The following is a 16,294-nucleotide window of genomic DNA, read 5'->3' as shown; positions in this document are numbered from 1 at the left end:
GTCGGGTTTGTTCGGGGTATTTATGTCAAGGGGAGGCTTGTAGTTCGTTGGAGTACTTACTATTAAAATGCTTGTAAAACAGGCAGAGGCATGCAACATTTCGTCGATGGAACAGAGGTTGAAGCCTAGCTGATAGTGTGGGACCTATTAGGTTAACGACTCCGCTTTTGGAGCCTGTCTAAGAGAGAGAGAGAGACTTGTAGCAGATGCACCAGCCAAAATGTGACAACAAGACTTTGTATATGGACGAATGGTGGCCTTGTAGAGGTACAAAATACTCTGCGGCGTAAGTAAATTTCTAGCACGGTAGAGAGAACCGACCTTCTTTGCAGCAGCCTTGGCAATACCCTCAATGTATCTGATCTAACTCCTGTTCCTTGATTACTGTATTACTTAGGATTTCTACCCAGTCGTAGCTGATGGAACTGTGAAGATTCCTGAACTTGATGGAAAGATCCCCGAGTATAACAAGATAAATTTGAAGAAGGTCAGAGGTTACATCGACCGAAGCTTTGTGAAAAATAACACTTTAAAATGAGCACAGTAGGCCAAATAATCCCAATAACATGAAGCAAACCTTATATCTTGCAAGAGCTAATATTACAATTACAATAAATTTAAACATGAAAAAGTATGAATCCGTGAAATCATATTTGGTCAAATCGACTGCAAATGAAACATTTTTCAAGAAAATGAGAATGGTTGTGACTTGACGGTGAAGAAATCGAATGACGTCATTTATTCTACGCTGTCATCTTTTGGGCCATTGCATTATTGGCTTGATCCGAATCCGTCATGCCCATGTTTTTTAAGAAGAAAAAAAAAAAAAAATTATTTAAAACAAATTTTATCAAACAAAGTTATATGCTAATCTCTATATATAAAAGGCAAAATGTGTTTGTTTGTGTGTGTGTGTGTGTGTGTGTGTGCATTTTTTCTGTATGCCCGGCAAAGGCTTTTTTGGAGGGAGTTCTTCAGAAGGTTACTGTATCCTAGAACTTTTTATATACTCCTTAAATTATGATATCTACGATTTACGAAACGATGCCGTGAATATCTTTTATTTCATCGACTTTTATGTTACAAAATTCGCGCTGTGAATTCGTTTTCTCTACTACTACTACTACTACTATGGCGTGATATTTGACCAAAAAAAAAACATACGTTGGCATGCAGACACCTGCGTTTTTAAACGTTTATTTTCGGCTGTTCTCAAGTTCCTATCTTCGTGGCGTCATGCTAAGTCATGTTAAGACTATTAACCTAAGGCTTTGGGTTCGAGCCTACCTCCCTCCCAAAACTTTTTTTGCTGTTTTTTTTTGTTTTTGTTTTTCTGATTGTTTTTAACAAGTTTAAAATCGTTTTTTTACTATTTAAACATGGTTATTACTTCGTCTATTATTTAGTTTCCATTTTGTTTTGATCTACCCTCCCCCCCTCCCCCCAACACACACACCTCCAAATACCCGGGCAACGCTGAGCACCCCCACTAGTCTATTATATAAATCTCACCTGTCTGTTTAAATGTATGTATGTTTGTATGTTTGCGTAAAACCTTCGACAGAGGCGACGGATGTTCACAAGATTAGTATCGTTTTGAAGCTCGACCCTTCGAATGACAAATATCGAAAAATTGGTTAAAAACATTAATTCCTTCACCCTCAATTGTGCACTTTTCTACAGGGAGGGGTCGCTTTCTTTGCGGATATTTTCAAAAGTCATCGCCTCTTTTCAATTGACTAGCCTTAATTTAAACCTTCACCACTTCTAGTTTGGCAATGAACATAACGGCAAAGACATCACGTTTTTTTTTTTTTTTTTTACGTTCTTTTCTTCTTTCATGGTATGGGTTCGCGCCTTCCTGCCTACTACCTTTTTTTTTTTTGCTCAACACACACCTCCAAACACCCGGGCAACGCCGGACACCCAGGCTAGTTTAATATAAAGAGAATAAAGGTATAACACATTTGTAAAGAGATAATCAATTAATTTTTCAAAATGTCAAGAAAAAGAAATTATCTGAAAATTTGTTTAAAATCATCAAGTAGTTTGAGCAAATCCATCCAGCCGGGTGCCAGCCCCGGCCCCGGCCCTTTTTGCCTTTCAGGCCCAAATATCTCAAGTATAGTATCTGTTGCGGCAGATCCTGCAATCAAAGACCATATGTGGGAGCAACCCCCACATATAAGACCATTTCTCTTGTAGCAATCAGTTATTGGTCAATGTAGGAGAAACTCTTCATACTAATTGTTACTATTCAGTTCCCCTACTCCCTGGGGAGCTGGTCCCCATTTTCCCAATCTCTCCACATAAAAAAACGGCCTTTTGCCTAATTTGCTCAGTGGGGAAGCAAATAAATACACAGCTTGAGATGTTTTAATGTATACACTTTGTAGGTGTTATTAGAATTTTCTATTACTAAAACTCAATGACGATAAATTGAAGAATTAAAAAGAATATGAATCAATGAAAAACTGTGAATGTCAACAAACTTGGTTTATTAATATTTAATAAATTCTGAATAAAATGAAATGTTCACAAAGAAAGCAAAAGTAAAGTCTGCATTGCAACACGATGGCAGCCATCTTGAAATCACGCTTGGTCAAATCTGAAACGCTTCTCAAGAAAATGAGAATGGCTGTGACTTGACTGTGAAGAAATCGATTGACGTCATTTATTCTAGGCTGTCATCTTTCGGTCGTCTAACCTCTGTTGACGCACTGCGTTATTGGCTTGACCTGAATCCGTAATGTCCATATTTCTAAAGAAGAAAAATAAAACCAAATATTTAAAACAAATTATATCAAATAAAGTCGTATGTTAATTTAATATGTAGAAAATATAAAAAAAGACATAAAACTTTTCTAGAAAGATAATCAATTAATTTTTGCAAAATGTTAAGAAAAAGAAAATTATTTGAAAAGTCGTCTAAAATCTTCAAGTTTGGACAAATCCATCCAGCTTGATATCTTTTCATGCTTAAACTCTGTAGGTATTGAATTCTGTTTCATATCTTTAGGTTGATAGACAGGGAAGAATTAAGATATTTCGAGGCCACTAAGCTGATGAAATTATGGAAGCATTCAATCTTTAACTCAGTTGCATCCATTTTGTATATATATATATATTTCTTGAGAGTCACCACTTATCAAGGCCCGATAGTCACTAGAGGATAAGGGTTAATGAATGTAAGATGATAGTGTAGTAATTGTTAATGGTGTAAATTGGGTAGAATTTGATTATTTATGAGGACGGCTCAACAAGAACAATAGCATCGGCTTTCAAGGCTACAATGTTGTATTCAACCAGGAAGCAGGTCAGCAGAACAGTGTTCCACAGTTCTGGGAAAGAAGCTTTGTTCATGGAGTCTGCGTTTAGATTTAGGCATAGATAGAGAGTGGAGGAAATCGTATATACTGGTTGTAGCTAGTCGAGCGCTTTTTGTGAAAGTCTAGCAAAGGGAGATCATAGATTGGAGTTCAGTCGAGCGCTTGCCATGAAAATAACAGGAAAGCAGAGACAAGCTTGCAACGTTTCTCCTGTGAAAGAAAGGTTGTAGGGAAGAGAAAAGGGCATCACTTATTAGGTGTCGAAGCTGGTTTTGAAGTCTATCAAGGCTGGATATATTTTAGAGATATCTACATAGTTTGCAGTATTTGTATTGCAGGATTGCTGTTGTGGGATGCAAAGAAGAACTTTGTACGCCCACATTTTTCAACATGCCTACAACACATTGTACACATCCGCCTGTATAAATTTGCGTATTCTTTAGATAAAATAGCATCTCTTTTGCTTGTGAATAAAAAATTCTTTTTTTGAGAAATCCCATTATTTGACTATTTTTAGCAAATGAAATTAAAACAAAAAAATAAAATAAATATAACTTTCTCATTTTCATATTGTAGTAACAGAGATGTGATTTGAACAAACACTAAAAAGCAACTGGCTTGAATAGCCACCCGGTTTCTTTCTATGCTTTGTTGGGATATGCTCTTCACATCCAAAAGCAAGTAAAATTTTCGCAGGGACGTGTTAAGTGAATATTTTTCAACCAATGAAAATCGTTTTAAACTCGAAATCTAACAAACCTGTGTCAAAATAACCAACTTTATAAAACAGTGACATTGTCAAAGAAATGAGTTCTGAAGAGATCAAACTCGCCACACCTTGAAAGAACTCAACATAAATTTTATATTAATTGTCAGCATAATTCTTGATAATACCCAAAGATGCTATTGTTCTTTTTGAAATTTTGTGCAGATTCCCGTGTTCAACCAAAAGATTCTTCAGTTCAACAAAATACACCTAAAGAAGGTCGGAGATTACATCGGCTGAAACATTTTAAAAATAACACTCAAGATGAGAACAACAGTTCAAATAATACAAATTATAAATTCTCATCTCAAAATTAAGTAATACATGGTCATCTTCGAGTCCAATGTTAACAAATACTTGTTGAGCTGGAAATCTCATTGGCTCTTTTATTTTTATTTTTTTTTACATGGGGGTCACGACTTATAAAGGCCCGAAGGCCACTCAGGGATAAGGGTTATTGCGTGTACAGTAATCAATGAGATAGTATTGTAGTAATCATTAGTATTTAGGGTTTTGATAATGTCTTACTTAAGGGGCGGTTTGTCAGGAGTTTGTTTATGTTGGACTTGAAGACGTCCAAGTTGTAGTCAGGTGGGAAACGGGCAAGCGGCAGAGAGTTCCACTGGCGTGCAGTTCTAAGAAAGAAGCTTTGCTCATGGAATCTACGTTTGAATCTAGGCACAGATAAAGAGTGGGGAAAATTATTGACAGTAGTTTCAGCCAGACGGGTGTTTCTTGTGAAAGATTGGTGAGGGGGGACGAGGAATTGGAGCTCAGACGAGCATCTGCCATGGAAATAACAATAAAACAAAGACAGGCTCGCAACATCTCTTCTATGGGAGAGAAGTTGCAGAGAAGAGAAAAGGGCATTCCCCACTAAACCACAAAGTCTATTTTGTACTCTGTCAAGGCAGGATAGGCTGTTTTAGCAGCTCCTGCCCAGATGTAGCAGCAGTATTCCATCCTTGGACGTACTTGGCTTTTATACAGATAAAGAATTGCATTAGTAGTGAGATATCTTCTGGAGCAGTAGAAGGATCCCACCATTTTCCCAGTATCCCTGGCAACAAATTTGATGTACGTGTTCCATTTCAGATCAGGAGTAAAGGTCAAACCCAGAAGCTTATGAAAACATGGAGCAAGACGAGAGCCATCCATTTCAATTGATGCCAGATGGGGATCAGAGCGTTGATGATGTAAAGATAGAAGCTTGGTTTTGGATGCATTGAAAGTGACCTCTTATCCTTGATTGGCTTCTAGCCCTTGATAAATGATGAGTCATTTATATATTAAAAAATACCTTCATGTGACTTATGAATTATTTCATTTTTAGTATTGACCAATTATTTATTTGAACTTTACACTAAGCAGAATATATTGATTCTTAAACAATCCAGTAATTTTAAAACATATTTACTTTGTGGTTTTTGGTAATTTCAAATTAATTTGGAAACATTTTAAGCATTTTAATGAAACTTTAAAAATCTGAATAATGATAAAAAGATAATTTATGTACCAAGAAGCATCGATTATGGACAGCTAGTATACAATCTTGTACTTGATAAGATAAACATTTAAGAAAGTTTCTACTTTGAAAGCTCCCTCCCCCCCAAAAAAAGGATATGCTTACGCGAATGTTCTGGACATTTCGGTCTCATTCATAGGACGTCCATCATTTGTAAAACGGATCTCGTCATTTTTTTTGTCTCCAGAATCTGCACAGCTGAAATTTAAGAGAGACAAATTTAAAAACAAAAGGTCATGTGTATCTGATTCTAAAATTACAGCAAATGATTTTTTTTTTTAATCTAAATTTAGACTAGGCTGGGTGCCCGGCATTGCCCGGGTTTTTGGAGGTGTGTGTGTGTGGAGCAAAAAAAAAAAAGAAAAGAAATGGTAGTAGGTAGGCAGGCTCGAACCTGTGATCCGAAGGTGGAAAAGACAGGGAAAGAAAATCAAACGTTTTACCGCTACTCCATGCCATGATGCAACCGGAAGTCTAAAGCGTTCAAATTTAATGTAGTCGATTCAAAGCAAAAGAAATGGCATTGCTTTTAAACCTCCCACGAAAGCAAATTAGACACAAGGTCGTTTTTAATGTGGTGGGGGGAACCAGCTCCCCCAAAAAGGGGGCACTCTGGCAGTATCCAAATATATAGTAATTGTCTCAGTATGAAGGGTTTGCCCTACATTGACCAAGGACCAATTACAGATCTACTACCCGGCCCGAAGGCCAGGCATTTGCATTTGAATAGTTTCACTTTATTTATTTTTTTAAATTACATTTTCACCCCAAACAAATTGCCACTTTGATATAGGGAGCTGCTATCAGGAACATAAGCTACAGGGGTACTATGTGGGGAGTTGGGCAGTAAGATGTCTGTTCATGTTACATTTGAACTTCTGTACAGTTGAGGAAGCAGGGACCCAGAAGGGAATTCCAAGTCTAGCCGTTCTGGGGAAGAAACTACTGGAGTAGAAGGCTCTCCTACATCTAGGGATCGCTACTGTGTAGAGGTGGGATTTAGCTGCTTGTCGGATTTGTCGGGGGTATTTATGTTGAGGGGGTACAAGTGTTTGCAGTTCATTGGAGCATTCACCATTACAGTACTTGTAGAACAGGCAGAGGGATGCAACATTTCGTCGATGGGACAGAGGCTGAAGCTTAGATGACAGTTCAGGACCTATCAGGTTGGCGACTCTCTTGGAAAAGACAAAAAAACACTGGAGACGACGGCACAGTGGGAATTTTGTTTAACTCGATCAAAGGAAAGAAAGGATGTCCGTTTGCAAATGCAAGATATTATGATCTGGTAATTTGTGAAAACTTCTTGCAGAATCTAACCGACACGAGAAGCCCAATGCAAAAAGCCTTTCATGGTCATACACAAACACTTGCACATATTTTGCCTTTTATATAATAGACTAGCGGGGGGTACCTGGCGTTGCCCGGGTGTTTGGAGATGCATTTGGTTTTGGGTAAATCAAAACACCCGGGTGTTTGTGTCGGGGGGGGGGGGAGTAAATAAAATAAAAAGAAAATTTTAGTAGGTAAGTATGAAGGATCGAACCCAAACCCTTGAGGCAAAGTTGGTAATTAAAGTGTGAAAAAAATACGTGCGACGTTAACCACTGGGCCACCACGAAGCACTAACGGAAACACGTTTGAATTTATTTAAGTGTTTAGAATTAGCAGGTGCCGGTTTTTAATTAGTTAATGAGGTCAACTTTGATTGCGGGGTAGTATTTTATTGACTGCGGGAATGCTTTTAATTTTTTTTTTTTGTTTCTCCAAGATGTTGGAGGGGGGGGGAGAACCAGCTCCCCATAAAAAGGGGATTATCCAAATTGAATAGCAATTGTCTGATTTAAGGAAAAACCCCACATTGATCAAATCTGATTGCTTTCGGACATTTCCAGCGATCGCGACCGGAAAAATACCGCCAGAATTAGTGTCAATTTTATTATATGAAAAAGCCTAATCCATATGCGGCGAGCGAAAAATGTTGAATATTTATCTTTTCAAAGTCGAGCAAATTAAATAGACAGGCGACCTCCGTTATTAACTCGTAGATATTATGATTTATATGTGATATAAAAAGTTTTAAGAAGTTGTGAGGCGACCAATCGCTTCTCGGAAAAAAGCCTTTTACAGACATACACAAAAAGCGAACATACATACATACACACATTTTCGCTTTTATATATATATAGATTACTATTCAGAAAACCATTCTTAACATGGGAAGGGAAAATTTTTTAAAACTATTCTGTGCTTTTCCCTTTATCAAATTCATATTTTTTATTAGAATTATAAAGGTTTGATTGGCTATTAGATTAATTTGAAAGACCAAGATGATGATGATGATAATAATAATAATAACAACAATGGCAAATGTGTAGATTAACACCTTAGCCTAAATACCCATCTCTTTGCAAAAAAAGAAGAAAAAAATAGATTCTAATTTATAAGTGACTAGCCTGGGTGCCTGGCGTTGCCCAGGTGTTTAGAGGTGTGTGTTGAGCAAAAAAAAAAAAAAGTTGTCGTATGCAGGCAGGCTTGAACTTATAATGCGAAGGAGGAAAAGAAAGTGAAAATAAAAAATCTGAAAAAAAAAAAAAATTAGCTGTTATGCCTACTGCCAAATTGGAAGTGATGTAGGTTTAAATTAAGGTTAGATAATCGTAAAGAGGCTATCACTTTCCAAAATATCAATGAAAAAAGCGACCCCTCCCTGTAGAAAAGTGCCCAGTTGAAGGTGAAGGAATTAATATTTTCAACCAATTTTTTCGATATTTGTCGTCCGGAGAGTCGAGCTTCCAAATGATACTGCTCTTGTGAAAATCCGTCGCCTCTGTCGAAAGTTTTGGTGAGACATACATACTTCATACATCGTATATGCATTTAAACAGACAGGTGAGATTTATATTATAGACTAGCGAGGGGTACCCGGCGTTGCCCGGGTGTTTGTAGGTGTGTGTATGGGGGGGGGTAAGTAATAACCCTGAAACGATGTTAAAAAAATCGGACCAGTCTATGGTACCCCTTTGCCAAACTTGCACAAAAAAACACACGACTAACTACAACCACTATATACGATTTCCCCCACACTCTGTCTGTGCCTAAATCTGAACGCAGATTCCATGAACAAAGCTTCTTTCCCAGAACTGCCATCTGTGGAACACTGTTCCGCTGGCCTGCTTCCTAGTTGAATGCAACATGGTAAACTTCAAATCCAATGTAAACAAGTTCTTGTTGAGCCATTCCCATAAATAATCAAATTCTACCCAATTTACACCATTAATGATTATTACACTAGCACCTCATATTCATTAGCCCTTATCCTTGAGTAGCTTTTGGTCCTTAATAACTGGTGATTTCCAAGTAAAAAAAAAAAATCATGATAGCCTGTTACGCTTCAGTGGCAGCTGTTTGAAGTGAGTAAAAGTTCAAAAATAAAAACTTGAGTATATTTTCCTATATGGTCCTCATTTTTTAAAATATGCTTTTTTTTTCAATACAAACCTGTTTGTGGGACTTTCGAGGCTTGCATCAGATGGCGGAACTTCTTGGGCAACTTGATAGTGAAGTCTTCTAGCGCTTAACTGCTGGTCTTTAAGCTGATCATGCCATTCTTTGCCATAACTGTGAGAAAGCAATTTAGACATCGATATGCTGTTATTATTTCTCTTGTTTCCTTGGTTCCTAACCAAACCAGCCGGTGAGCTGTTTCTAAAAAAAAAAAAAAAAAAAAAAAAAAAAAAAAAATGTAAAAAATAAGTTTACTTCATTTTTTGTTTTTAAATTCCCAACTTAAAAATCCAATAAAATTTCATTAGCAACTAGCAGGGTAACCCAACGTTCACCGCGATTAAATGATAATTCAACAAATATTTCACACTCTCATATTTTTATTGTCATCAAAATCGATGAAATACCCCATTTTTTTCAATCAAATTGATCGATTGCCTGCTCCAATTGGAGACCCATCGAAGGAAGCTTTACATGCCTCTCGCAGTGATTAAGTTCACAATATATTATAGTCTATATTGCACTGTAGAGAACCTACTGTTAATTTCTAAAATATTTTTTATATATAATGACTTGAATTAAAGTTTAAAATGAAAAAGTCAAGTATCATTGTTAAATTGTGCTGCAAACAGAAACCTTCATTTTGAATGCGCCTCTATCAAAGAACCTGCTGTTGATTTTTTTCGTGTTAGGCCTTTCGGCTTGTGTGGTAATAAAACTTCTCAAATGCACTTGTGATGTTAGGCTGTATAAGATGTTAACTTTTGTCAAAATCATCTGTTCTTTCATTCATCGGATTATTTTGTGACAGGAATTGTGGATCTGGACAACATCGAGTTGTCTTGCTGTTAGGTCAGGAAGATGTCTGGGAGGTCCTTTTGACACGAGTTGAGATGTCATATGGCACTTATGTTTTATTCAGGTCAGGGTACCACCCGAAAGACGAGTCAAGTAGATAAGCGTTCAAATGCCATTAATTATTGTATTGTCTGTTTGGAAAGAGGGTTACCTGGATAACCTATTTCCTTGTTTTGCCTTATACAGGTGGTCTTTGCGAAAACCATCCCATGAGTGATGGTAAGAGGTACAGATTGAGGGAGAGATAGAGATGAAGAAAGACAAAGCCCCAAATAGAAAGGGGACATAAATTAGAAGTTACAGAGATAATAAAGTGTTTGTTTTTTTTGGCCAGTTTTAGAGAGTTCATTGGTGAGGTGAGTTCGTTAGAGAGTTGAGGTTTTGAGATCTTGGCTGTCGGACGTGTTTTTGCGTCCGACGGCCTGGATGAAAAACTTAATTTCACCCATTATAATCCTGCACTCAGAAGTCAGTCTGATTCCCCAAGTTTAGAAAGGCCTCGAGTTCATGTTCTTAGATAAGACTATACCTGTAACAACTTTGAGTAACTTTTGAATGATTATATATTACTAAAAAGACTGTCTGTGTGATTTTTTTTGTTTGCCAACGGTTGTAGAATGATTTCTTCCCCAGACTGATGTTAAAGCTGCAGCCGATGACAGCAATGCTCCTGCCTGTGAAAGCGGACTTCATCCCCAACGTCTAAAGGTAGCCAGCCAAAGGACCCTTATGGTAGGATTACCGACCAGCCAACACGAGAGCAGAACTACCACATGGACTTAGGGTTGAGCACGAGTTGTGTGCTTTAGTAGAAGATTCCAGCAACCAGCAAGCGTTTGGCATAGATGTTAGGGTCCTAACCACTTGATGAAGAAAAGATGAAAACGAGGATAAAAACTAGACTAAGTCTAGAAAAAGCAAAGATGAAAAGAAAACGCATTTAAAAACTATAGATCGCCACTAGACGAACTAACGAAGTTTTAATAAGTTATGAAAGAACTTTAAAAGATTATAAAGACAAACACTAAACTAACGATAGCCACTAGACGATCAGTCATGAGACGGAGTTATGAAGAAAGTTATAAAGACTTTTAATTCTTAAAGAGTTTGAAAGCTTAAAGGTTCTCAGAAGCTTTTGAAAAGTTTTGAAGAAGATTAAAGGCCTTTGGAAACTTGAAAGGTCCAGATGCAAAGTTATTGAATTTATTTGACAAGTTTTTTTAATTTAATTTTTTTTTTTTTAAATGTAACCCTGAGTCATCAGAAGTGCGGTTACTTTTAACTTTTAAGGTGCAGCTCAACTTTACTCCCGGCAACAGGCGATGCAACCCATAGATTTATATTATGGTGCTGTGAACAGGATATCGCATCTCTATGAGATGTCCACAGGCGAGTTACCTCGAACACTTTTTTTTTTAATTATTAATGTGGAACTCTGTTTTTTTTTTTTTTTTGTTTTTTTGACGAATTGACAAAGAAAAAGAAAAGTACAATTGAAGAAAAATAAAGTTATTGAGAAAGATTCAAATTCCTGAACATTAATAGAACGTTGAGAGTCTAATTAAGACCTGTGTCAAAGCCAGCTTGTCACTACAAGTGCATAATATGACGTCGATAAAATGACAGGGAGAAACAGCAGCAGCAGCTATAAAGGTAGGAAGCTCTTTGGTTTCTATTGTTTTCGCTCGTATTTTTTAGGTGCATATTGTCAGTGTAGGTTTCTGTTTTAGGTTTGCGTTAACAAATGTTTTGTTTTAAGCAACGGGAGAGCACAGAGGCAGTAAATTTTGAAAAAAGAGAGAAAAATTAAATAGAAAGAAATACGGATTATTATAGGGAAAATAAAGGCAAAGTATGAGTCTTCGATGAAAGAGAGGAGACATGGATTGACAAGTGGAGGACAATCCTGGGAGTAAAGCAGAGGTTCTACACAGATCCACTGTACGTGTGAAGGAGGAGTGGGTTGCATGGTGCGAGTCACTCGCACATCGACATAGCAGTAAACAGTTTTCAATAGACATGAGAAAGAGGAGGGCTGGGGAGAAATGGTTGAAAAAAAAACAGCCAACCCTTGATTTAAACCTCACCTTAAAAGAATTTAACTGTCGTTTTAGAAAAATTACGACCCCTTTTTTTTTTATCCAGAGAGAAAAAATAGAAAAAAAAAGAAAGAAAAGTAAAAAGAAATAAACAAAATAAAATCCAACGATGGTCGTGTAATTGTTTAAGAAAAAAGAAGAGTTCCGGCTGACTATAATATGGTCGTCTTCAAGTCCAATATAAACAAGTTCTTGATGAGCCGTTCCCCTTAAGTAATCCAATTTACCAAATTTCCACTACTAACAATTACTACAGCATTGTCCCATTAACCACTTATTAACCCTTATCCTCGAGTGGCCTCTGGGCCTTGATAAGTGGTAACTCCTTGGCAAAAAAAAAAAAAAAAAAGTAAGTAACTAGTCAACATTACCACAGCTTCAATTGTTTTTCTTTTTTCATGCTCGCTGCCAGTAATGTAAACGCAACATTTTTTTAAAATGTTAAACGGTAAATGTCAGTGCGTTACTTACGGAACAACGGTTACTTAAACTGCAGAAACACCTATTAAACTATACACGTTCTATAGTAAATAATCAAACAATTGAGAAGGAAAACATAAAAATGTTTCTGTGAACCGCTCGTGATAACTTTTTTTTTTTGTTTGTTTGATCAAGTAAAAAGTATTAAAAACTACGTAACAACATAAAAATAATGAACCACATTTTCATTTCTTTCTTTTTTTTGGGGGGAGGGGGTCAATATTTAAAACTGTCTAAGGGTAAGTATAATGAGTAAACGTTGGATAAAATGGTTAAAATTATTACGAACTTGCCAGGATTCGAACCTGGAATCTTCTGATCTGTAGTCAGACACGTTTCTATTGTGCCACAAGTCCTGTCAGTATGCTGAAAGATGTTACTGTGACTGTATACAGACAGTGCTAAATTCTGTTGACATGGGCAGGTAACTTTTTCGACAATTGCACGAAACGGCCTCAAACCCCTTATTTTGGGCTTTTTGTGTGACTTAGCGTTGTTCGTTACGAGCCATATATAGATAAGGGCAATCTAGGGACTCACACCTTTCAGGGAAAAAAAGAATTTTTTCAATTCGGTGCATCTGTTCGAAAGTTTTATTGGTATATATACACGCACACACATAAATAAATAAACATTTAGAATTTTATTAATCGTATAGATTCATAAGAACTAATACTTACACATAGTCTTTCTGCGTGATGGGATTTTTAAACTCTTGATCTGGTGCTACTCCTCTGACCAGTTCGAACTTATAATTTGGACTGCAGGCCACAGGGTCATTTTGACCACAGTCAGTTGTCATACAAGGTGACCCCAGAGTTGTTTTGGAATGTATTTCTGCTGGCTGAAGTCCAGCTGCCATTGTCCGGATGGGCACGTCTTTCTCTGTGTGGAGACCATTCAAGGCAGCCATGTTGGTTTGACCATTTTGCGAGGCTTCCAATTTTTGTGGGCCATCAATTTGATCGCCAGATTCTTGTCGATGGGGTGGACCCTGCGTCATATACTCTGGAACACCAAATTGCCAATTCCTATAGATTGAGAAAAGTCAAAGAAAATTTAAACATCATACACATTGTGTCATCGTTCATCTTAAAGATGTAGATATTTTTAAGATGAGATACAGTTTAACCCGTATATAAGAGACCAAACTATAAGAAAACAGGATATAAGAGATTTTCTCTGGTCCCAAATTAGAGCCTGTGTTAATGTATAGTGTAACCCGGATATAAGAGAATTGTAACACCAAGAAGTCTCTTATATCCGGATTACACGGTATATAGCTTCGAAATACCATGGCCTAAGAGATTTTTTTTCTTCTTTTCTCTCCCTTTATATTTCTTATTGCTCTCATGTTATAATAAAGTTATATGTATCTTTTAGTATCAGTCTTTTAACTAATATATATATATATATATATATATATATATACACGTCATTATATATATATATATACACGTCATTATATATATATATATACACGTCATTATATATATATATATATATATATACACGTCATTATATATATATATATATATATATATATACACGTCATTATATATATATATATATATATACACGTCATTATATATATATATATATATATATACACGTCATTATATATATATATATATATATATATATATATATATACACGTCATTATATATATATATATATATATATACACGTCATTATATATATATATACATACACGTCATTATATATATATATATATATACATACACGTCATTATATATATATATATATACACGTCATTATATATATATATATCTACGTCATTATATATATATATATATATATATATATATATATATCTACGTCATTATATATATATATATATATATATATATATATATATATATATGGCGTAACAAATTGAAAAATAATCGCAACTTTCGGATTTTGTAATCATGAACATATGCTTTTATTTTATTTTTTTAAGTTGATAAGTATTTTTTCTTCTGATGACTACAGGAGGGAATAAATTGAAGAATTTACATAATTACAAGAATGATTCATCAGCGCTACAAAACAGGTGCTGTCGAGAATTGTGCCTGTCAACGTACTTAAAGAAATAAACGATAAGGTGGTCAACATCTTAAAATTTGGAAAATAGACTTTTCTAATTTATTTGAATATGCTCTGTAGTTCCATCGAGCTTCATAGATTAAAGGTGAAATAGAATTGAATAAATATATTCCCCATATATATATATATATATATATATATATATATATATATATATATATACACACACATATATATATATTGTTGCTGTTTTTTTTTTTTTCAAGCGATACATACGGTTAATATTGGCTCCGCCTCGGAGTTCATTTTTTTATTTACTTAGAAAGTCGCCCTTTTTAATTTGGACGTATATAACATTTTTATTTATTTATTATTTTTAAAACAGTAATCTTAATATTTAATATTTTTAAAAATAATAAATAAATATATATATATATTTATATAAATTTAAAGGAGATTAGAACAATAGTCTAAAGAGCAGAGTGTATTTTAATTTAATAGTAAAATTACTAATTTGATTGAAATACAGGGAAAGAAAAAGTGCTCGTTGTAATTTAGATATATAATAAGCTCGATAGGTAAATATCCTAGAGCTAATTTAATATTTAGTAATGTGATTGATAATTTAAAAATCAAATTATAATTAAATTAAAAATCCGTTTCATAAGAAGGAACAACAACAAAATCAATAATTTGTACGATCGTTTCGGAAAACAGTGTTTTTATTGTGGTAGACATCAAGTTACGGACAATAATAAAAGGTGAAATATATATATATATATATATATATATATATATATATATATATATATATATATATATATATATATATATTGTGCTGTGCGCTTAGTAGTGGTTCCTGAGCCAAACGCTTTGTTAATATCACAAGCTGTTTCAGCAGCTTTTCAGTCTAGCTTGAATTGAAATAAGAAAATTGTGCAAATTTGCTTTTTTTCCATCTTGTATTCAACGTTTTGAAAAGAAGACATAATTGTTTTAAAACGATTGTTATTCAAACCGTTCTTTAAAATGATATAAAGTAAAGGTTTTATAGCGAAAACATAATTGAAAATACATCTGAAATACATTTGAAATCAAAATTAAAAATTCTACAAGAACCTTCTTATCAACCTAATAAAAAATTCTGAAATATAAACATGTTAATTGTCTGTATTTTTGAGATGATGTGTTTTCATTGATTGAGATTGTCGGACTGACTTCCTCATCTTGGTTGTTATAGTCACAACGTTTCGGCCGTTTTGCCCTCCGGCCTTCATCAGGTGTTTTGTATCGAACTGGGGAACCGTTTGTTAGGAGTCTCGAACCCAACCCTTTATTATTATTACGGGGGTACCGTGTTCGGACTCCAGCTAGGCTCTGGGGCATAGTTGCTGATTCTGTTTTGAATGTTACTTTTCACTGCCTTCGTTCAGAATTGAACTCAGCACCTTTGGATAACTGTAAACTTTGATACAACGTCTAGGACCACTCGGCCATATGTCACTAGGACATACAAAACACCTGATGAAGGCCGGAGGGCAAAACGGCCGAAACGTTGTGACTATAACAACCAAGATGAGGAAGTCAGTCCGACAATCTCAATCAATATAAACATGTTCTTGTGGAAATTGTGTTTTTGCTTAAATGTTACGTAATTATGAGGTTAAATTTGTTTGGAAA

The 16,294-nt window shown here is 35.3% G+C and overlaps 1 protein-coding gene and 1 non-coding gene across 6 annotated transcripts in view; both read right to left on the bottom strand.

The window, feature by feature from the left end:
* Nucleotides 1-2,475: 2,475 nt before the first annotated feature.
* The window catches only part of LOC145285862 (uncharacterized), a 182,143-nt gene continuing 168,324 nt past the window's right edge, over nt 2,476-16,294 (bottom strand). For all 5 annotated transcript variants that reach the window (XM_080134307.1, XM_080134303.1, XM_080134305.1 and 2 more), the window contains exons 4-7: nt 13,245-13,595; nt 9,122-9,328; nt 5,726-5,818; nt 2,476-2,761 (exon numbers count right to left, since the gene is read on the bottom strand). In XM_080134307.1, the coding sequence (XP_079990433.1) occupies nt 2,680-2,761; nt 5,726-5,818; nt 9,122-9,328; nt 13,245-13,595 (733 nt within the window). In that variant the 3' untranslated portion in view covers nt 2,476-2,679. The remainder of the gene's footprint in view (nt 2,762-5,725; nt 5,819-9,121; nt 9,329-13,244; nt 13,596-16,294) is intronic.
* Nucleotides 12,849-12,920, bottom strand: Trnac-aca (transfer RNA cysteine (anticodon ACA)). The gene has a single exon. It is a non-coding gene; the product is annotated as a tRNA-Cys (tRNA).

The sequence above is a fragment of the Euprymna scolopes genome, chromosome 10 (genome assembly GCF_053919585.1).
Source record: "Euprymna scolopes isolate OS-2025 chromosome 10, ASM5391958v1, whole genome shotgun sequence".
NCBI classification, from domain to species: Eukaryota; Metazoa; Mollusca; class Cephalopoda; order Sepiida; family Sepiolidae; genus Euprymna; species Euprymna scolopes.
Note: the sequence above shows the minus strand (reverse complement) of the source record. Positions and strands in the feature narration are given on the sequence as shown.